This window comes from Nelumbo nucifera, chromosome 8 (genome assembly GCF_055504915.1).
Source record: "Nelumbo nucifera cultivar China Antique chromosome 8, China Antique-T2T, whole genome shotgun sequence".
In the NCBI taxonomy this organism is placed as follows: domain Eukaryota; kingdom Viridiplantae; phylum Streptophyta; class Magnoliopsida; order Proteales; family Nelumbonaceae; genus Nelumbo; species Nelumbo nucifera.
In genome coordinates this window covers 34,961,983-34,986,188 of record NC_142656.1, presented here as the reverse complement: position 1 = coordinate 34,986,188, position 24,206 = coordinate 34,961,983, and the positions used below count along the sequence as shown (strand labels likewise).

Here is a 24,206-nt window from a genome sequence, read left to right as displayed (position 1 = left end):
GGTTGAACCCATATGGCTTTTGTGGAGATCAATGTTAGGGTCCCATGCCATACAAAGAGAGCCAAGCTAGCCAACAAATTAAAGGGGAAGTGAGCCTAATAACTTAATGGGCCTAAAGCTCAATTCGAACTGGGCTTATTAGATTAGTTAATAGTAGGGTTTTGTGGAGATCAATGTTAGGGTCCCATGCCATACAAAGAGAGCCAAGCTAGCCAGCAAATTAAGGGGGAAGTGAGCCTGATAACTTAATGGGCCAAAAGCCCGATTCGAACTGGGCTGATTAGAGATCATTGTCAGGGGTTCACTGTCTTCAACAGTGAATTTGGCAAGGCCTTGTAACAGAGGCTAGGCTGAACCCATATGACTTTTGTGGAGATCAATGTTAGGGTCCCATGCCATACAAAGAGAGCCAAGCTATCCAGCAAATTAAAGGGGAAGTGAGCCTGATAACTTAATGGGCTTAAAGCCCGATTCGAACTGGGCTGATTAGATTAGTTAATAGTGGGCGAATTTGAGATTAGATCTGCTTCTAGATCAGCAAGAGGATAAAATATGTCTTATCCACTTAAGAGTTCAGATCCAAATAAAGATTTGGATCAATGAACCCTTTCCATTATAGGATTAGGAAGCTGATCAAGAGAAGTTATAAATAGAGGGAAAAATCCTTCTGTTAAACACTTTTGCAAATCTCAGATCTTCTCTCTGCTCTTGTTGCCCTACCCAGTTCGATCTCCATTCTTGGAATGATCAAGAAAGGTTCTTGATTCTAATTCTTGCTAGAAGAATCAGATCTGAAGTTGTGCTCACATCCTCTGCGTGCTCCTTGCTGAAGGATTGCAATTCTTGCTGAAGAATTGCTTTGTTGATCCTGCTTCATCCTAAACTGTGTCATCTTCAGTGGAGGTGGGATTTGGTATCCTCTTTGGGCGTGAACACCTACGTTGGGAGCTACTTGCGTGGATTCCGTATCAGGTATAACCCACCCTTATTCTTGGTTTCAGATTTGGTCCGATTTGTTTCAAGAACAAACCTTGAAAAATGCGGTTTTTTCTAAATCAGGGAATAGGATTCTCGAAAGGGAGAAAGAAATTTTTGAAATTTTGCCCAACCACCCTATATGATTCGGCCATCCATATGATGGATCTCCCTTCCCTTCAACAAGGATCTCCATCTCTCCAAGAAGTGTATGCCCTAATAGTCAGAGGAAAGTAGAAGAAATTTGATGAACAATTCTGAGGAAGAGTCAATTTCTTTGGTTGTAAAAGGGATAGTTGTAGGTGGGTGAAATTCATTTAAGAAGGGAGACTTCTAGAAAAAAGTGGATGACAATGACAAAATATGGTCCAAGGAAGTGGGACTTGTTGATCTTCATGGGAAGCCGAAGTGGGCTCAAGAGTTGAGTAAGAAAAAGTGTTCAAATCAGAATAAGAAACCAAGACAGCAAGGTCCAAGGAAGTTGAAGGCAACAAACATGGCTTCTTAGGAGACTCAACCCAATATTACTATTGTGACTCAGGAGTGCCCCACTAGCTTTGATCCTAGGGAGGATATCCTTAATTCCTTCAATGACCATTTAGAGATATATGGTAAGGCAATTCATTAAATGGATATTGCCCCTCCTCCCTCAATTTCATTTGTGTCTACATCAGGTAACTCTACCACAGCTTTCCATGTGTCTTCTAATTCCTCTGACTCTTAGTGGATAATTGATTTTGGAGCGTCAAACCATATAACTGGTAAGTCAAATTACTTTAATTCCTGTCATCTTCTCTCTCGCAAGGACAAGTAATGAATTCCCTTCCCTTTGGCCTTACCCATTCTAATGTTTTGCATGTTCCAAAATTACCTATCAACTTGTTTTTTGTTAGTAGTATCACCAATTCATTAAAATGTTAATTACATTTCTTCCTTCTTGTGTAATATAGGATTTGGCCTCGAAGAGAATGATTGGTAGAGGAAGTATGATGGATGGGCTCTACATGCTAGAGAATAAGGCTGGTCTTGCAGTCACAAAGTCCAAAAGTCAATCTAGTAAGAGTCAAGCATATTTATGGAGCATCCTCTGGAGCAACATGCTTTTACTCTTGTTCTGGATCTAAATGAGAATTTAATACACTTTGATTGGAAGATGGCAAGACAAATTTGATCATATTGTTCTGGATCTAATATTTGCTGTTGATAAAAAGAAAAATATTGTGTAACAGTGGGGCAGAGCCCCTGTTTTAGTGTGAAATAGACAACGAAAGAAGAAGAAGAAGAAGAAGAAGGGGGCAGAGCCCCTATTTTACTATAAAAATATTTCAGAAGAAGAAAGACAATGAAAAAAAACAAGAGTGGGTGGAGCCCCTATTTTTTTGTGAACATGAAGAAGAACTGAAGAAGGAGAAGGAGAAGAACCCCTATTTTCAATGTAAAAAGAGAAAGAAGAAGAAGAAGAAGAAGGGGGCGGAGCCCCTGTTTTACTGTAAAAATTGTAGAGAAGATGGGCCGAATGGCCCATAGGCTGTTACTTTATATTATCTTTATGTTCTTCTCTGTAATGGGCCTTATTCTGGGCCCATACTCTTCTATGTTCCTTTTTTGTAATTTCTTGTCCAACTAAGGACCTCTCTTGTAATTACTCAAAGATTAACTTAATAAAAGAGTATTACAGTGTTAGAGGGAGGATTAGTTCGAACTCCTCATCCTCTAACTCTCCTTGCCGCAGCTCTCTCTCTCTCTCTCCTTCTCTAATCTTCTCTTGTTAGTTTTTATGGTTTTCTTGCACAGTCCCATACTCCTAGGACTGTTTTTCAACTTGGTATCAGAGTGGGACTGAGCCTGGCGTGGCTCTCATGTGGTTGTAGTCCAGCCGACTGCATGAGGGTGTTTTAGGGCTGGAAGTTTAGATTCACTTGCCTGACTCTTGGAGATCATTGAAGGGTGCCCAAGACTATATTCGCTTGGAGATTAGTTCGGTGACCAGGAAGAATCAGAGAGAGAGATTGTTCGGCCTGATTTGAAGCTCAAATCAGAGATTCATACAACTATAAGTTGCTTCAGTTATTGCTGAGTTGTTGCTGGGTTATTTTTCTGATTTGGGGAGCTATTAAAGTACTCGAAACTCCTCTATATCTGCTCTACTGTTCGGCTGTTGCTGGACTGTTTTTACTCAAAGATTTCTAGGTTGTTTTCTTATCTTATTGGACTGCCAAGTGGCCAAAACCTGTTTGGGGTCAGTGGTACGAGTCTCTACTTTAGTTCAGCTACTTCTTGGACCTATACGAAGTGTTCTTGAAGTGACTCCTGCTAGTTAATAGTGAAGTGTTGACTGCTGCATACATAGTGTTTGTAAAAAGGCCTCTTAAGTACTGTGGATTATATTTTTTGTTCTCTTTGGGAAAATATTGTTGGGAACCAAGAATACATAGTGTTTGGAGGTCGGCTGATTGTTCCTTGAAGGCTGATTGTTCCTTGAAGGCTGAATCAGGCCTTCTTCTTCTTGAAAGTGCTGCCACCGAACTTGGTTATCACGGCTGTCAGGCCTGAACTGAGTTTGTGAGTTGTTGTGTTTGTTGTTGATTCAACTCAATCTGAGTTCTTTAAAATCAGTATACTATTGGTGGCTTGCCGAAACCCTAATTGAAGTTGTTACAGAATGGACTTCTCAGAAATTGAGAACAAGAGTACTGCTGAATATGAACATACTTTGGGAACTACAACTGATTCCTTGTTGGCTGTAACTACAGTTAAACTGGATGGAACCAATTATTTGGCCTGGTCACAATCCGTAAAAATTCATATTTGCAGTAGAGAAAAGTGGGGGTTTATCTCTGGGAGCAAGAAAGCTCCCCCAGTGGATGATCCCTCTTATGAGAAATGGGTGCAAGAGAATTAAACAGTGATTGGGTGGCTTGTGAATTCAATGCAGCCACAGATTAGTCAGCATTATCTCTGGATGAATTCGACTAAGGAAATCTGGGGTAGTGTTGCAGAAACGTACTCCCAGAAACCGAATGTAGCCAGAGCCTATAAACTAAGGAGTGATGTGAAGAATTTGAGACAGGGGGAGAAATCCCTTGCAGCATATTTCTCCACCTTGAAATCTCTGTGGCAAGAAATTGATCTAATAGAGGCAGTGACATGGGATACTCCCAATGATGCAGAGACCTACCGGAAATTAGTTGAAAGGAACAGGGTTTTTGAGTTCCTAACTGGGCTAAACCCTGAATATGACATCAGAAAACAAAATATTCTGTCCAAAGAAAGTGTCTCACTATCACAAGCATATGCTTTAGTCAGTAGTGAATAAAGCAGAAGACAAGTACAGGTAAAAGGAGTTGGCACTAATGCATTTGCAAATATGGGGGTTAAACCCAAAGGAGTTATAGGGGCTCCCAGTGGCACTGGAAAGAAAGAGGTTGTCTGTGAATATTGCAAGAAGCCAAAGCACACCAAGGACAAGTGCTGGAAATTACATCCCAGACTTGTTCCTGCTCGATTTCAGAAGAAAAATGATGGTAGGAAGACAGGGAGTGCAAATGCAGCCACGGGTACAGATGCTGAAATTGAGTCTGCCTGTGCACAATTGGCAGACATGAAGGCTGAGTATGAAAAGTTTGGAAAGATGATCAGCCATCTTGAAGGAGTGACCTCATCATCCAACCCTTCAGAAAACTCAGGCACCACTGCATTTGCTCACTCAGGTACAAGGGCTTTTGCTAACCATGCAACCACCTCAGGTAATCCTGAGATCCCTTGGATCATAGACTCAGGTGCTTCTGATCACATGACCAATCTTTCCACTTTGTTTGTTTCATATGATTTGCTTCCTGGTCGTGACAAAAAAACCTTAGCTGATGGCTCTCTTGCCTCTATTTCTGGCAAGGGAACTGTCAAGGCTACGAACTCCTTACTCCTATCCTCCACCCTTCATGTACCTAGATTGAATACTAATTTGTTATCTGTGAGTAGCTTAACCAAATCATTGAATTGTTGTGTAACCTTTTTTCCTTCTCATTGTGTTTTTCAGAACCTGGAGTCTCGGAAGGTGATTGGGAGTGGCCATGAAGCGAATGGAATATACCTGCTTGACACTCATGGACAATGCATTGATTATCCTAAGAATGCTGCCTTTGGATCTACCTTGTCAGAGTCTGTCAGTCAAATCATGTTGAGTCATTGTCGTTTGGGTCATTTGTCTTTTTCTGCTTTAAGTCATCTATTTCCTGAACTGTTTAAGGGAGTCAGTGTGTCCAGTCTTAATTGTGAGTCTTGTCAGTTATCAAAGCATTGTAAAAACAGTTACCATTTGGGCAATAAAAGATCCTCTTCTCTTTTTAATATTGTGCACTCTGATGTGTGGGGGCCTTACCACTTATCTTTTATGGGGGGCTACAGATATTTCATCCTGTTTATTGATGACTTTTCAAGATTCACTTGGATATACGTAATGAAATCTCGTGAAGAAGTTCCAAGACTTGTGAGGCAATTTCATGAATTTGTTTTAACTCAGTTTGATACCAGAATCAAGATTTTCAGATCTGATAATGCTAAAGAGTATTTTGAGAAGAGTTTATCCTTGTATCTCTCTGACATGGGAGTTGTTCATCAAAGTTCCTGTGTTAGAACCCCTGAACAGAATGGAGTTGCTGAAAGAAAAAATAGGCATATTGTTGAAGTTGCAAGGAGCCTTTTGTTTGCCTCACATGTTCCCACAAGATTTTGGGGTGATGCTGTTCTCACTGCTACCTATCTCATAAACCGTATGCCATCCAGGGTTCTAGGGTTTAAATCCCCCTTCAGTCTTCTTCATCCAAACAAGGATCTCTTCCCGATTCCTCTCCGTGTGTTTGGCTGCACCTGTTATGTTCACATTTTAAGTGTCCAGAGACATAAGTTTGAACCAAAAGCCCACAAATGCATCTTCCTTGGTTATTCCCCCACACAAAAGGGTTACTGTTGTTTTGATCCAAAGACTGGCACTCGATATGTCTCCATGGATGTTACCTTTGATGAACTTTCTCCTTTTTATGGGTCCTCTCAGGAAGGACATTGTCCACAGGGGGAGAGTTTATCACAAGTGTTTGCTCTTCCTCTCCCTGTCCCAGTTGAGTCTCTTGATAGGCCTGTGTCCTCACAAAATGAATCAATGGAGGACCAGTCACTTCCTTCTTCTTGTCCTAGTACTCCTATCTCTTTACCTCCTCGTCCTACCCACAATCCCAAGGTGTATCAAAGGCAAAGGTCCAGGAATGAGCAGGTTGTTTCTCTTACAGCAGATGAGCCTCATACACTTCCAATCGTAGATGAGACAACAGGTGCTGTTTTAACCTCTTTGGAACCATCTTTCCCGGATCTTGATGTTCCTATTGCTGTTAGGAAAGGAAAACGGAAGTGCACTGCACACTGCATTTCCAAACACCTTTCTTATGACCTACTTTCTCCTTCATACTTTGCCTATCTTTCTTCAATTGCTTCTAACCCTATTCCTAGATCTGTGTCAGAAGCTCTTGAGATTCCAGAGTGGAGAGATGCCATGCAATCTGAGATGGATGCCCTACACAAAAATGATACTTGGGAAGTGGTGGATTTGCCTGAAGGGAAGGATCCGATTGCTTGCAAGTGGGTCTTTACCATTAAATACCGGGCTGATGGGACTATTGAGAGGTATAAGGCCAGACTGGTGGCCAAGGGGTACACACAGACGTATGGGATTGATTACTTTGAGACATTTGCTCCTGTTGCGAAGATGACATCTGTGAGAGTTCTCTTATCTCTGGCAGCTCACTTTGATTGGCCCCTGTATCAGTTGGATGCAAAGAATGCATTTCTGAATGGTGACTTACATGAGGAAGTCTATATGTCTCTCCGTCTAGGAATGTATGGAAATGAGATGCAAGGAAAGGTATGCAAATTGAAGAAATCTCTTTATGGCCTCAAACAGTCTCCTAGAGCATGGTTTGAGAAATTTAGAACAGCACTTGTTAAATTTGGCTACACTCAAACACAATCAGATCATACTCTTTTTGTGAAGAGAAGTGAATCCCTGGCAGTCTATCTCATTGTGTATGTTGATGACATTATTGTGACTGGTAATGATGCCTCAGGAATTCGTGCTCTTAAGTCTTTCCTTCGTATAGAATTTGAGATTAAGGATCTGGGGGAATTGAGATACTTCCTTGGCATAGAAGTTGCTAGATCCAAGAATGGGATTCTTATCTCCCAAAGGAAGTATGTCCTTGACTTGCTCTCTGAAACTGGGAAGATGGCTGCTACCAGCTGCAACTCCTATTGATATGAGTCACAAACTGTCTGCTTCAGATGGGACATTGTTGGAAGACAAAGGGGTTTTTCAGAGACTTCTTGGGAAGCTTTTGTACCTGTGCATGACTCGGCCAGATATTGCATATGCTGTTAGCTGTATTAGCCAGTACATGCATGCACCTAGAGATACTCATATGGCAGCTGCAGAACGAGTTCTGTGTTATTTGAAAGGCTCTCCGGGAAAAGGGATTCTGTTTACCAAGCATGGACATCTAAAACTCGAAGCCTACACTGATGCTGACTAGGCTGGAAATATTGTAGTCTGGTGGCTGGTAATGTTGTCTCTTGGAGGAGCAAGAAACAATCAGTTGTGGCCCGATCCTCAGCAGAAGCAGAATACAGGGCCATGGCACATGGAGTCTCTGAACTATTGTGGCTAAGGTCATTGATGGAAGAACTCGGAATTGATTATGACAAGCCAATGATGTTGTACTGTGATAATCAGGCAGCCATCAACATTGCCCACAACCCCGTACAACATGATAGAACTAAACATATTGAGGTTGACAGACACTTTATTCGAGAAAGAGTCTCTTCAGGTGAAATGTGCCTTTCATTCATTACCTCTGAAGGACAATTGGTAGATTTCCTCACCAAAGGTCTTCCCAAGGCAAGGCTTCAGCATGACACTGGCAAGCTGGGCATGATTAACATCTATGTTCAACTTGAGGGGGAGTGTAGAGAAGATGGGCTGAATGGCCCATAGGCTGTTACTTTATATTATCTTTATGTTCTTCTCTGTAATGGGCCTTATTCTGGGCCCATACTCTTCTATGTTCCTTTTTTGTAATTTCTTGTCCAACTAAGGACCTCTCTTGTAATTACTCAAAGATTAACTTAATAAAAGTGTATTAGAGTGTTAGAGGGAGGATTAGTTCGAACTCCTCATCCTCTAACTCTCCTTGCCGCAGCTCTCTCTCTCCTTCTCTAATCTTCTTTAATCTTCTCTTGTTAGTTTTTCTGGTTTTCTTGCACAGTCCCATACTCCTAGGACTGTTTTTCAACTAAAATATTTCAAAAGAAAGACAATGAAAAAAAAACAAGAGTGGGCGGAGCCCCTGTTTTTCTATGAACAAGAAGAACTGAAGGAGGAGGAGAAGAAGAAGAAGAAGAAGAAGAAGAAGAAGAAGAAGAAGAAAGGAAGAAGAAGAAGGGGGCAGGCGTAACCCCTATTTTCGGTGTAAAAGAAAGAAGAAACAAATACCTGATGCTGATTGCCGAAAGCCTGAACGTTGTAGTTGGTCGTCCAACTGAGAGATGGCCTCTGATAGAACTTCGAAGGTGGCTGTTCGATTGAGAGATGGCCTGAACTTGTTGATCCAAGAAGAACATGGGGGCTGAGGGCTTGAGACTTCGATTGATACTGGGAGTGAGAAGCCTTGCATGGCAAGTTTTTTTCTCTCAAGAGGGTCGTGACTTTCTTTCGTATTTGCTATACCATATCCCAACCATTTTGGCACATAAAAGGAAATAATCTATACATATACGATTATAATATATCTATAAAAGTCAATTTAAAAACAAATAAAAAAACAAAGGGCAATCAAACATAGGCACGCGCCTGGACCGTTTGGCGCCTGGTCTAAGGCGCATGCCTTAGGCATAGAGGCAAGCGCCTTACTAAAGTGTAGCTGCCTTGACCCATGCGAGGCGCCAGCTCTCAAAAATGCCTTGCCTTTCGCCTTAGGCACGCCTTTTAAAACACTGATTTAGAACAGCATGACATCATTCATCAAACTTCATGTGCATCCATCCCTCAACAAAATGGGGTAAAGAACCATCATCTCCTTGAAATTGCTCGGTCTATTCCTCATCATACGAGTGTTCCTAAACGATTTTAGAGTGATGTTGTGCTTACTGCTCGTTTCCTTATTAATTGGATGCCCTCCCTCGTCCTTCATGGTTGGTCTCCCTTTTCTATTATATTCCCCACCTTGTCTCCATTTCCATTAACACCCCAGGTCTTTAGCTGTGTGTGCTTTGTTCACAATCTGAGTCCTGGGTTAGACAAGTTGGATGCATGCTCTCTTAAGTGTATCTTTCTTGGCTTCTCTCGGACCCAAAAAGGGTATAAGTGTTACAATCCCATTACTCGAAAGTTCTATGTTTGTCCTTATGTCACTTTTTTTTAGTCCGTCCCGTTCTTTTCAGGACCCGAAGTATCGGTATCTCCACCTTTGCTTCCTCTCCCTCTTCTAGTCCATGATCCCATTCCGGTTGTTCCAGTTGGGGTTGAACCTTCAACTCCTCCAATGCAGATTCCTATTGAACGACCACCGATCTGGCACATGTATACTCATCGACAGACATCGGCTCCTCCTCCAGCTTCTACCTTGTCTACAGATCCTGTTGTTGCTCCTATCCCAGAACCTTCAGAACTTGATCTTCACATTGCTTTACGGAAAGGAAAACGTAGTTGTATGCTCCATCCCATTTCCAATTTTGTTTCAATCTCACCTTTCTGCTTCACATCGCTAGTTTGTTTCTCTATTGTCATCTATCTTTATACCAAAGAATGTCAAGGAGGCCCTTACTTCACCCGAGTGGCGTCAAGCAATGGAGGAGGAACTCTCTGCTCTTCGGCATACTCAAACGTGGGAGCTCACTACTCTTCCTCCCGGTAAGCATGTTGTGGGTTGTAAATGGGTGTATACTATTAAATACTTGTTGGATGGCAGTGTAAAGCGTTTGAAGGCTCGACTTGTTGCTAAAGGTTATTCATAGTTGTATGGGGTGGACTACATGAAGACCTTCTCTCCAGTGGCAAAGATTGGCTCCATCTATGTCTTAATTTCCCTGGCAGTTGTTATGTACGATTGGCCCTTGTTTCAACTTGACATTAAAAATGCTTTCCTTCATGGTGACCTTATAGAGGAAGTATATATGGAGCAACCACATGGGTTTGTTGCTCAGGGGGAGGATGGTAAGGTTTGTAGACTTAAAAAGGCAATTTAAGGGTTGAAACAATCTCCTCGTGCTTGGGTTGGGAAGTTTAGTGAAGTGGTGAAGAATTTTGGAATGAAACAATGTCAGGTTGACCACTCAGTGTTCATCTATGTTTCAGAAACCAGAAAGATTTTATTAGTAGTCTATGTGGATGATATTGTCATAACTAGCAGTGACAGATTGGGGATTGATAAACTAAAGGTCTTTCTGCAAGATCATTTTCAAACAAAAGACCTTGGGAAGTTGAAGTATTTCTTGGGTATAGAAGTTGCCAAATCAAAACATGGTGTAAACCTGTGCCAAAGAATATATGTCCTTGATCTGTTGGATGAAACGGGACTGTTGGGTGCAAATCCAGCTGAAACTCCCATGGAACCAAATGCTAACTTGAGTAGTGATACAAGTGAAATATTTAATGATCCTAGAAGATACAAACAGTTAGTGGAGAAGCTAAACTATCTAACTATCACAAGACCATACATCTCCTTTGCAATCAATGTGGTGAGCCAATTTATGCAAAATCCTCGGATACCATGCTGGGATGTAGTTCTTAGAATTGTAAAGTACCTTAAGGGAGCTCCAGGCCGTGGGTTATTGTACAAACCAGGAGGAAGACTTGAGGTAATTGGGTATATAGATGCAGATTGAGCAGGCTTAGTGTTGGATAGAAGATCTACTATAGGTTACTACACATTTCTTGGATGAAATCTTGTGACATGGAAGAGTAAGAAACAGACCGTTGTGGCAAATGAAAACAGAAACAAATGTTTGAAGATTTCTATTCTAATTTCATTGAGAAGATCTCTACAAATATATACAACTTCTAAGAATCAATCTAGGAGCTATTCTAGGAAACTAACCCACTAATTTAGCCTAAAGAAAAAAAGGAAACTAAATCACAGCCTAAAAAAGGAAAATAATCACAGCCTAAATAAGAAAATAAATAACTAAAAAACAGGAAAGATTCTAACTCGGATTCCATAAGGAATAATCCTCGTCATCCCTTTCCAACACTCCCCCTCAAGCTAGTGAATGTATATAAATCATTCCCAGTTTGGATACATATGTCTCAAACCAGACCCTAAGTAATGGTTTAGTGAGGATGTTTGCTTCTTGTGATCCAGATGGCACATAGGATAGACAAATTTTTCCACTTTCGATCTCTGATTTTATGAAATTTCTGTCAATGCGAACATGCTTCATTCGATCATGTTGAATAGGGTTGTGTACAATTGTTATTGCTGACTTACTGCCACTATACAGTTTCATTGGACTATCAAGTGGAACATTTAAATCTGACAGTAGTCGTTCAAGCCATATTAACTCACAAATCCCTTGTGCAATTGCCCTGTATTCTGCTTCTGCACTACTTCTGGACACAACAGTTTGCTTCTTACTTCGCCATGTAACAACATTCCCCCAAACCTTTGTACAATATCTTGTAGTAGACTTACTGTCCTCAACCGAACTAGCCCAATCAGCATCTGCAAATCCCTCAACTAACCGGTTATCACTTTTCTTGAGCAATATACCCTTGCCAGGAGTTCCTTTCAAATATCTAAGGATCTGATCAACAGCACACTGATGTCTCTCGGTTGGAGCATGCATAAACTGACTAACTATGCTAACACTATAGGCAATATCGGGCCTAGTATGCTCCCACAAGATGTTGATATCTCTCTTTGTTAGCTGGAGGATCATTCTCAGAGATCTTATGCTTCCAATTCTTCTCTAGTGGAGTGCTAGCTGGACGACAACCAAGCTTCCCAGTTTCCTTCAACAGATCTAGGATGTATTTTCTTTGAGAAATGAAAATACCAGTTTTGCTTCTAACAATTTCCATCCCAAGGAAATAGTGAAGCTTTCCAAGATCCTTAACTTTGAACTCAGATTGTAGTAAGCCCTTGAGATTCGTAATCCCATCATTGTCATCACCCGTGATTACCATATCATCAATATACACAATCAAGATTGATTTTTTTCCATCCCTTGACTGTTTTACGAATAGGGTGTGATCTGCCTGTCCTTGTGTGTATCCAAATCTTTTCATAACTGTGCTGAATCGAGTGAACTATGCCCTAGGAGATTGTTTTAACCCATACAGAGACTTCTTCAATTTACACATTGATCCTGGTTTTCTTTGTCTTCGAAGCCAGGAGACAGCTTCATGTAGACTTCTTCATCAAGAGTTCCATTCAAGAAAGCATTTGAAACATCCATTTGGTGCAATTCTCAGTCCAAGTTGGCTGCCATAGACAAGAGAACCCATATAGAGTTCAATTTTGCAATTGATGCAAAAGTTTCTTCGTAGTCAAGCCCGTATGTTTGCGTATACCCTTGAGCAACTAAACGCGCCTTGTATCTCTCTATTTTCCCTTCCAAGCCTACTTTCGCCGTAAAAATCCACTTATAGCCCACTAACTTCTTCCCTTCAGGCATGTTTACAACTTCCCATGTATTATTGTCATTTAGTGCCTTCATCTCTTCCAAAACAGTAGCCTTCCATTTTGAATCTCTCAAGCCATCATATATATTTGCAGGAATTGTTACATTATCAAGTTAAGATACAAACGCCCTGAGTGTTAGATAAACGGCAATATGACAAATGATTTGAAATCGGATGTTGAGTACAAAGATCTTACCCCCTTTCTTATAGCAATGGGAACATCCAGATCATCAATTGTAACAGCACCTGTTTGTGAATCTTGTGGTGAATCCGCCATAGGTCCCGATGACTGGTTTTGCTGAGTAACACAGGGCCTCCTTGAGTAAACAATTAGTTCACTTTGTCGTTGGACTGATTCTCCCCCTTGACCGAACCCTGTGGTTGTATCTGGTAGAGGTAATGGTGGAGACTCAGAGTATGGTAAAGTGGACACTGATGGAGACAGAGGCAAAGACACAGGAAGAGATATCGAAGGATCCCAATGATTATCTTCAATTAAGTTCTCCCCTTGAAGAGAATCATGGGAATAGAAGGATTGATCTTCCAGGAATGTAACATCATAGGATACATAGAATTTTTTTGTGACAGGTTTGTAACATTTATATCCTTTTTTAGTGGGAGAGTATCCTATGAAGATACATTTGATGGCCTTTGAATCAAGTTTTCCCCAAGTAGGACTGGTATTATGAACAAACACAGAACACCCGAATATTTTTGGTGGGAGAGAGTTGAGTAAACGAATATGAGGGAATTCTTTTTGGAGACAACTGACTGGTGTACGGAATTTGAGGGGTTTTGATGGAAGTCTATTGATTAAATAGGCAGCAGTTAATACAGATTCTCCCCAAAAATGATGTGGAACAGCACTAGCAAACATGAGTGATCGAGCTACCTCCAACAAATGACGATTTTTTCGTTCTGCAACCCCATTTTGTTGTGGGGTAGATGTACATGAGCTTTGATGAAATATGCCATTCTAAATGAGGTAATCTCCAAGAATCTGTGCAAAGTACTCTCCTCCATTATCTGTGCGGAGTATGTGAATGTTGCATTGGAACACATTCTTTATCATTTTATGGAACTGTTGAAACACATACCCGGCATCAGATTTGTTCTTCAAGAGATAGACCCAGCAAGCACGAGTATGGTCATCTATGAAGGTGATGAACCATCTCTTGCCTGTTAAATCCACAACCCATGATGCTCCCCAAATATCACTGTGAACAAGATGGAACGGTTTGGAAGGTTTGTAATTGTGAATAGGATAATTTTTTTTTGGACTGTTTCGCAAGAATACATGACTCACAATGGAAAGAAGAAGGATTTTATTGAGAAATAAGTTTGGATACAAATGTTTCAAATATTGAAAACTAGGATGTCCTAAGTGTTGGTGCCATAGAAATACATCTGATTTCAACGAACTTGACGCAGAAAGAGATAGATGTGGTTTTGGCCTTGGAGAAGAATCAGTGAGATAGTAGAGACCATGTCGTTCTTCAGCATTGCCAATCATCTTCCCCGAAGACGAATCCTGAAAAATATAACGATCACAAAGAAATGTTACTTTACAATTTTGATCCTTAGTTAACTTACTAACAGAAAGGAGATTATATCTTAAACTCGGAACATGAAGAACAGATTTCAAATAAAGTCCTTGGTAAAAAACATCTCCAACTCCAGCCACAATTATTGTATTCCCATTTTCCACTGAGACTTTTATCTCACCATCACATTTTTTATAATTCAGAAAAGTTGTATGATGTCCTGTCATATGATCTGATGCACCGGTGTCAACAATCCAGTCATTGAGATCATCTTTTCGTGATAATAGAGATGATGAGATATTACCTCGTTGTGCAATTGCTGTTGTAGGTGTAGAACCTGATGCCTCATAAATCTGTTGGTGGTGAAGAAGAGACCTTAAAATCTCCATTTGTTCCGATGTGAAAGTTGTTGTGTTAGGCTTCTTTATCTCAGCAGATTCGGCTACATGAGCTGAAGGGTTGCCTTTCCTCTAATTCTGGGGTTTCCAATCTGGAGGTTTTCCATGAATGTCCCAGCAAGTCTCCTTTGTGTGATACGGCTTTTTGCAGTGTTCACACCATTGGTGGTTTTCTTTTTTCTTCTGAGGTTGAGACCGAGTAGATGCAAGTGCAGATCCTTGAGATTGTTCCTCTAGGATTCCGTGTGAGGATGGGTTCAGCATGACTTTCCTCCTGCTTTCTTCTCGTCGAACCTCAAAGAACACCTCACGAAGTGAAGGAAGGGGTTTGATACCAAGAATACGACCTCGTACTTCATCTAGGTCTTTATTGAGTCCTTGAAGAAAATCAAATACTCAATCTTTCTCAAGGACTTGATTGTACGGTACTCCATCATCAGTACACTTCCATGGAATTGTATAAAACAAATCCATTTCTTGCCATAGATCAATCAACCTGTTGTAGTACTCTGTTATTGACATTGATCCCTGCCTTATGTTCCGCAGGAGAGAACGAATTTCAAAACACTGAGACGTGTTTCCAAGATCTAAGTACATCTCCTGAACAGCTTTCCATATTTTGTGAGCATTCTTGTAAAACAGATATGTGTGTCCTATTTGCGGCTCCATGGAATTGATTAACCATGCCATGACAATGGAATTTTCAGCTTCCCATGTCTTGTAACTCGCATCACTGCTCGCTGGAGGGATTTCACCAGTAAGGTAACCCACTTTTCCTTTTCCTCGAATCACAAACAAAACGGATTGAAACCATTCACAAAAATTGGACCCATTTAATTTGTGTCGGGTAATCTGCAGAGAATGGCTTATGTCAGAGGTGGTGAAGGAGGTTCCAAGGGATCTCGATGCATTCATGGTTGAATCTACTGTTGTCGAGTCCACTGTTGATGAAGAATGGCTCGTTCCAAACATCATCGCAAGCTCTGATACCATGAAAACAGAAACAAATGTTTGAATATTTCTGTTCTAATTTCATTGAGAAGATCTGTACAAATATATACAACTTCTAAGAATCAATCTAGGAGCTATTCTAGGAAACTAACCCACTAATTTAGCCTAAAGAAAAAAAGGAAACTAAATCACAACCTAAAAAAGGAAAATAATCACAGCCTAAATAAGAAAATAAATAACTAAAAAACAGGAAAGATTCTGACTCAGATTCCACAAGGAATAATCCTCGTCATCCCTTTCCAACAGCAAGGAGTAGTGCTGAAGCCAAATACAGAGCCATGGCACACACTACATGTGAATTAGTATGGCTGAGGAACCTCCTACAAGAAATCGGGTTCTCAATGGACAGACCTATGAGATTGTACTGTGACAATCAAGATGCAATTCACATCTCACCTTATCCTGTTTTTCATGAGAGAACAAAGTACATAGAGATTGATTGCCACTTTGTGAGGAAGAAAGTCCTTACTAGAAAGTGAACTATATATATGTAACAAGCTAGGATTATATGACATATTCTCCAGCTTGAGGGGGAGCATTAGAGTTAGCCAAATAAAGGTAGATTAGTCATTTCATTCAGTTTAAGTTATGTGCTTATGTGGCAGTTCTAATATCACTCTTGTAGACATCTTGTCCCATACTTAAGTGGGGGCAGTTTAGTCATTGTACAATAATTAGAACCCCTAATCCATACTTAAGTGGGGGCAGTTCTTCTTCTTCTTCTTCTCTTTCTCCTTCACTCTCTACTGGTTCAAACTACTGAAGCTACTGAAATAACATGCCTCTTTCTTCAGCTTGTTCACTCACTCTAATCCTTTGGGGGTGAACTTCCTAGTGAGAGAAATCTGTTGTAAAGCGATCCCTCCTAAAGTACAAGCCTTCTGTTGGGAAGTGTTCCTAGGGAAGGTAAACACTTGTGATGTGCTATAGAAAAGAAGGCCAAACAATGTCTCTCATGTGTCCTTTGTAAGGATTGTGGTGAAACCCTTGAGAAATTGTTTGTTCTCTCCTTGGATGCAGATGGGCTCCCCCACAAGATGTGGTAAGCCTATTCCACCCCTCCTTCCTAAGGCAACAGAAGAAAAGAGGAAAGTGTTTATGGAAGGCAGCAAGAGTTGTTCTGGTGTGGACTATATGGGAGGAAAGAAACCAAAGACTCTTCTATGAAAAAAGTAAATCAAAGGAGGAAGTCACTAAAGCCATAAAAATCAAAACTGCACATTGGGTGATGACCATCGAACTATTCAAAAACCTCTCCACAAATGACATTCTAAGAAACTAGACGGAAGTAGCACAAATAGATGTACCCAAAGAAGTGAGAGCGGAATGGAAGCCACATGCACTGAACAAACTAAAACTAAACTTTGATGGGAGTTCCTTTGGTAACCCGGGAAGGGCAAGCATAGGAGGTGTGATTAGAAATCACCTAGGAGAAGTTGCGGCACTCTTCTCAGGACCAATAGGTATTGGTGACTCAATATATGCTGAATCCCTAGCTCTATTTCAAGGTTTAAAGCATAGTTTTCAAGGCGCCAAGGCGAGGTTGGGCATTAGGGGGCACCTTATAGATCCTAGGGTAGTTCCCTAGGTACCATAACCATATTTCCTTATTAATTATAAATAATTTCATAATAAAAGTATAGAGTTCATGTTAAAGTATAGAAAACCAACATATTCATGAGAAGAAAAAAAAAAGAAGGAAAAGAAAATTCAAAAAATATAGGGTCTGAACTCTTATTTTTGTTATAGAAAAAGAAAAAAAGAAAAATGTGTTGATTAGACAAAATTTGTTGATTAGTAGTAGTAGTAGTGTAGTAGAAAATGTGTTGATTAGACAATTTTAAGTTCTTCCTTACTTATTGGTTCAGGTTTTAAAGTCTTTGAGGGTTCAATACATCATTTAGCAATGTTTGTATTGATTAAATCCTAACAAATAAGAAATTAATAAAAACAAATTAGTGTATAAACACACAAAATGAGTATTTTAGTTTAATAGTACCTATTTTATAATTATAATGTCAAAAAATAAAGAATAAAAAAGTATTTTACAATACATAGTACAAAACTGCTAGGCGGTTAGTTGAGGCAAGCCTCAAAGGGCGCCTTGTCGCCTAGACAACTATGGTTTAAAGCTAGCTGAGCAGATTGGAAGTTTGGAACAACAGATTTGGAAATAGAAGGAGACTCACTACTGGTCATTTCTTGGGCTAAACACATCACATCAGCAATAAAAGTTGGGTCAAAAGGACAACAAATGGGTTGGCGGATACCCTAGCGAAACAGGGGGCAAATAGATCTACCTTGTACTGGGCAAAACTGTAATTGTTTTTATGTGTCTGTAGATTGGGTTAATGCAGTGATGCAACCTATATCTATTCTAATTCAATATTTCTCTGTTAACAATAAAAGTCCTATTTGTTGATAAAAAAAAGCCTATTTATGGCACAATCGTCTTGGTCGTTTATCTTTTGAGTAATTAAAAATTTTGTTTCCTAAGTTTTTTAAGTCGATGTTAGTATCAGAGTTTATATGTCAAACTTATCAATTGAGTAAACATTGTATAATTCATTTTTCTTCAAGGAATAATAAATCTGAATTTCCCTTTCGTATTGTTCATTTTGATGTTTAGGGCCCTGTTACATCACCCTCTGAGACTAGCTACAAGTATTTCATTATACTTATTGATGATTATACCAAATACATATGGATGTGAATCATAGATGAAGTGCCAAAAATTGTAGAAGATTTCCAAAGCAGGATTTTCACTCAATTTCAAACTAAAATCCAAGTCTTCCAATCCGGTAATGCCAAAGAATATTTTCATAATGACCTCACAGAGTTCTTTGCTTCATGTAGATATCTTCATCGTAGCTCATGTGCCTGAACACCCTAGTTGCTGAAAGAAAGAATTGTCATCTTTTTTTGAAGTGCCTCGGGGATTAGTAATTTATATGAATGTCCCAAAACGTTTACGGCTAGAGGTTGTCTTATGTGCTACATATCTTATCAACTGCATGTCATCTCGATGACTAGAGTGCAAGGCCCCACATCGGCTCTTGTTTCCTGATGCTCCCTTATTTCCTATTCTCATGCATGTGTTTGGTTGCCACTATTTTGTTGAAAACTTGTCTCCAACTCGTGGTAAACTATATCCTCAATGCTTTACATAAAAATGGCATGTGGGAATTGGTGGATCTTCCTAAAGGGAAGGAACTAGTTGGATGTAACTGTGTTTTTACAGTAAAACATAGAGTAGACAGCACAGTGGAACGGTATAAAGCTTGATTAGTGGCAAAAGGGTTTACTCAAGTGTATGGAGTAGATTATGTAGAGACTTTTGCACCAGTTGCTAAGATGAACCCTATCAAAGTCCTTTATTCTTTAGTTGCTAATCTTGACCGTGATCTTCATCAACTAGATATCAAGAATGTCTTCTTAAATGATGATTTTGAAAAAAAAGTGTACATGATACAACATCCTAGTTTTCGTGCTCAAGGCAATGAATAAAAAGTGTGTAGGTTGAAGAAGTCCTTATATGGCCTAAAACAATCACCAATGTCCTATTTTAGTAGGGTTCGTGTAGTTGTACAGTAGAGGAGCTATAAGTAGTGTCAATATGACCATACCTTATTTGTGAAAAGAGGGGAAGTAAAATTGCAACCCTAATAATATATGTTGAGGATGTAGTTATCACTAGTGACTGGAAAGATGAAATTCAAAAGCTGAAGGAGTTCTTTGCTACTCAGTTTGAGGCGAAAGATCTATGCCCGCTCACAAAAGTGAATCTTCATTTCAAAGAAAATATATCCTAGATCTGTTACAAGATGCAGGAAAATTAGGAGTGAAACCAGCCAATTCCCTTATTGATCCAAATCACAAATTACGCGATTGTCAAAGTGAGTTTGTTAAGGATGTGAAGCAGTTTCAAAGGCTTGTAGGAAGGCTATTATATCTGTCTATGACACAGCCAAACATTGCTTATGCTACGAGTGTTCTTAGTCAATTCATGCATGCCCCTAAGACCACCCACCTTGAAGTGTAGCTAAAAGAATTCTCATATATGTTAAGAAATTTCTAGGTGCTGATTTGTTGTTTCAAAAGCATGGGCATTTGATGGTTGAAGTGTATATGGATGTAGACTGGGCAAGATCACTAGATGACAGGAAATCTACTAGTGGCTATTGTACCTTTTTGGGAGGGAATCTAATCACATGGAAGAGATTATAAGTCTAGTGCTGAAGCTGAATATAGGGCAATGTCTCATGAAGTGGCTGAGGTTATGTAGTTAAAAAATTTGTTGAGTAAATTGGGATTTACTGTTGATGGACCTATGAATCTATGTTGTGATAACTAGGCTGCCATCAACATTACTACCAACCCAATTCTACATGATAGAACCGAGCACATTGAGGTACACAAGCACTTTATCAAAGACAAAGTTTTCAATGGGGAAGTATGTACACCCTATGTCAGTTCCAAAGATCTATTTGCAGACATATTCAAAGAGCTTACATCACTTGCGACATAATGATTTATGTGATAGGTTGGGCATGATTGACATCTATGTCCCAACTTGAGGGGGAGTGTTAAAAGACTGTTTTATGTTCAACTTAATACCATAAGGGTACTATTGTATTTTTTGTTTATTTTATGGCCACCCAAATATAAATACAAAAGCTTGTGCCGCCAGCACAACCTTTTGGCTCTCAAATCTCTTCTCTTCCTCTCTTCTCTCTTCTCTTCTCTTCCTCTCTTCTCTCTTCTCTCTTCTCTTCTCTGACTTCTCTTAGTTTTTTTTCTGTTTCATAAATTACTAGTAAAAGATGATTCCTAGTTCCTAAAAACATTGCCTAGGAAGCAAGGCACCCCCCTGTCACCTACCCTTACCTTGGAGCCTTGAAAACTACGCTTACTGCTTACACTGCTCCACTCTCTAAGAAATGTAGAGACTGAAGATTTCAGTCTTATATATTCTTTCCCTTTTCGGCTTTTGGGAGTACCTTTTTATGCTGTAACATATTTACACTGAATTCTTTTTATTCTTTCTTGTAAGAGAGGGACATCATGGTCCTTTCTCAGCCTTGTAGAGAAAACATATATAAGATATCTCTCTTTGGGTGTGTGGGCTACTGAACACACCCTTTCACAATTTGTCTTTCTCTGGTTCAAACTCAGTTGACATGGTATTAGAGCGGGCCTTTCCAATCTGTTCTTGATTGAGAACTAATTCTTGAGTTTGAGGGAGATTGAAGGACTTTTGAACCAACCTATCTACATCAGATTTGGATCTTTCTGAAGGCTTCTTTGATCAGCACAACTTTTCACCTTTTTTCTGGGAAATCGCATTCGGTCCCAAGGTTTCTCTTCGTTCTCTTGATTGACTGAATCAATCAGCTTGAAACTTTAGATCTGAAGTCACCCAGGTCAGATCTTATCACTCATATCTTTTTTTATTCTGATTTGGATTGGATTTGAGGGGTGTTCTCCTCCCTTCTTTGTTCGACAATCCAGTAAACTTAACTTTTATGGACTGTCACCTGTCATCACCTTTGATCTAGCTGCTTTCGTGTTTGGGTATTGATCCCTTCAGTGTTAAGTGATCTTGTTTATACCTGTTTGATAGAGTGGCTGCCTTGTTCCCTCATATTTCTTTGGCTTATCTTGAACCTATCTGATGAAATGGCCTTGGAGAAAGAGACAATTTTTCCTGTGAAGTTTGATGGAACTAATTATGCATTCTGGAAGTTACACTTCCAGTTCTTTGAAAGGAATGGTCTTCAGGGGTATGTTGATGGCACAACAGAGCATCCATATGAATATGATTCTAAGGGCTTGAAACAATGGAAGATTGTATCTTGGCTTCTTGGTTCCATTGAAACTTCAGACTCTTTCAACTTTCCAATTGGTGTAAACACCCAAATAACTAACCCATAAATTATTGTATCTTCTGTATGCTGCATGCCAACAGGAATTGGTTTCTAATAGTGTAGTTTGATGTACTTTTATCAAGAAAGCTTATAGAAAATGGTAAGAAAACACTGAGAAAGTTCACTTCAATAGTTCACTTATTCACATTTGGTTTTTAATTTTTGTTTTTTCTTTTTCTGCCTACAACTTTTATTACAATTTTCTTTTGGGGGTTTTGTGTGGTTAGGTGCATTCAAATTCAAATGCTTTCTAGGAAAGTATTCAGTGCTTATTTTGTACTCTTGGATACTCTGCATGCTCTACCATGTAATACAAGGTTAAAGGACTATATCACCAATTGTGTATTTCAGGCATTAATTTTCAGCTCAAATTTCTCAATAAAACAACTTTGAATCCAAAATACCATAAGAGCAAAAGATGCAACTATTCCAACACCCATTCCAACAGAATATTCCCCAGATGCAAGCGGAAGATATGGCTTGTTAACCTGAAAGAAAGAATGAATTATTTATTTAATACCAAATTAGCAAAGTAAACAGTGAATATTATAAAACAAACAGGTAGGAATTATGAGAATTGAATGCATGAAAATAGCTAGCCTAAAAGAATAACCTATAAAACAAAGACACGTATGATAAAATCTAATGGATTCATTAGGCGGCTCCAAAAGAAAATTTCCCAAAGACAAGCCACATAGAGAGTTGGGTGAGTTAACAAAAACCAACCATGATTTTGGGAAGCTTTAGTTTTAGGGACCACAACATGGTGGATCCAATCCATGTATCAATGTCATTCATGTGTACAATGCACCCTACCCTCAATTTATTGGCTCACCATCCTAACAGTAGAATTCCATGTCTCATTCACTGTGTGCTCAAAATTAGGGCTGTGACCAGATCAGATCGAATCCAGCTACGTCCACATCCAATCTGCTTATCAATTTTATGGATCCGAAAAATCCAATATGTTGAACTCAGATCAGATTCAGATTCAATCTGCATTCACCTTATTATGCTTAAAATGACAAAAAAATTAAAAAGAGTTCAAAAAAACTAATTACTTTTAACTAATACATATATAATAAATGCATATAAATATAAAATATTAAATTTATTAGTTATGAACTTCATAAAATTATATATACATAATTATACTACATATATATAATAATAATTTTTAATCAGACTCAGATTTTAATCGGTTCCAATCCATTTATTAATCAAATGCAAGTTTTAACATCCAAAATCCAGGATAATTGGATCAGATATTGAACCAGGTATTGGACTTTCGAAGTCCATTGACAGCCCTAGTCAAAACGTAGCAAATAGGATTTGTAAATGAAAGAATAAATAAATGAGTAGAACAAAGGAACAACTTTAGCTACCTTGTCTATCTCTATGTCAAACAATTGATTTAAACCAACAATATAAATATTCATACAAACTGCAGCAATGATTGCCTGTAAAAACAGAAAGCACAAAAAAGGATATTAAAATAAATCTCTGGTGAATAAATAAGTTAAGTTGATCATTACATTTTAAGCATACCTCCAATAACCCCATGAAAAACAATGGAGAAAAATCTGACAACCTCTGGATAGCTAGTAGAGAAACTGAGATAATGCCAATTACCTGCTAATCAACAAGTTCTATAAGCCTGTTTTTCTTTTCCATGGAAATAAAGACTAATGATATTATGATAATTCCAATGAGTCTAGCTTGTATATAAAATCCACAGTTAGAGAGTGGTAGAAGAGTAGATACAATAAATATATCATGTAATTTAATTTGTACTTAACTGTACCAATAACTGTGTGGGGTCGAGAAAACCTGTAAAAAGCATCTAAGGATGTTTGTATGGACTTCCAAGTGCCCTTGGCTTCAGGCTTGGATTCTAAAGGATGTTCAGAGGAAGCATTCACAGAAAACTGCTTGTCAAGTATCCAACTAAATGTTGATTGTTGCCTTAAGCTTCCAGCAAAACGGTTCACATGATATGCTTGTGACCTTACAATGCTGTATTTCTTTATGATGTTCAATGACCTGCAATTTGAATCTTCAACAGATACAAGATAATCTATCAAAGCCCAAGAAAGAAATGGTATTAGATGCAACAATGAAAACTTACGAAAATACTCAATAAGTTCCCCAATAAAAGTATATTGGAAAAAATATAGGATATAGAACAAAAGGACTTAGGGGCTACTTGATAATGGTTTAAGTGGCTAAACTGAATGATTTATTGCTTTGTCTTTAAGTGGATAAAATAGTCACATAATAAATTATCTAGAGGTATAGAGATTAATCCAAGGTCCCATCCAGTCATTATAGAGCTAAAAACCTACTTAATGACTTGTTCACAAAAAGCAATAACTCATTTAGTTCATCCACCTTATCCATCATCAAACAGCCCCTTGATAACAAATAAGAAAAGGAAATACAGAGAGCCACAATTTGTTTGGTCCACTTGCAGTTTTTAACATGCTAAAAGCCAAAACAACAATGTGAACCATCGATTTTATTCCACTCCATCCTTTTCCATAATTTTTTTGATGACCAAGAAATGTGAATGGATTAGAATACTGGATAATAAGAACCCATTTTTAGTTATGCATGATCTCATATACAG

The 24,206-nt window shown here is 39.0% G+C and overlaps 1 protein-coding gene across 10 annotated transcripts in view; it reads right to left on the bottom strand.

Annotated features, from left to right (window-relative positions):
* Positions 1 to 24,206, bottom strand: part of LOC104603204 (putative homogentisate phytyltransferase 1, chloroplastic) — an 83,667-nt gene that overhangs the window by 47,392 nt on the left and 12,069 nt on the right. For 5 of the 10 annotated variants that reach the window (XM_088893114.1, XM_010267185.3, XM_088893110.1 and 2 more), the window contains exons 3-6: positions 23,377 to 23,633; positions 23,126 to 23,209; positions 22,963 to 23,037; positions 21,982 to 22,065 (exon numbers count right to left, since the gene is read on the bottom strand). In XM_088893114.1, the coding sequence (XP_088749240.1) occupies positions 21,982 to 22,065; positions 22,963 to 23,037; positions 23,126 to 23,209; positions 23,377 to 23,633 (500 nt within the window). Of the gene's footprint in view, positions 1 to 21,981; positions 22,066 to 22,962; positions 23,038 to 23,125; positions 23,210 to 23,376; positions 23,655 to 24,206 lie in introns of all 10 variants that reach the window. The other 5 variants (XM_010267183.3, XM_019198727.2, XM_088893108.1 and 2 more) reach the window with 1 other exon arrangement.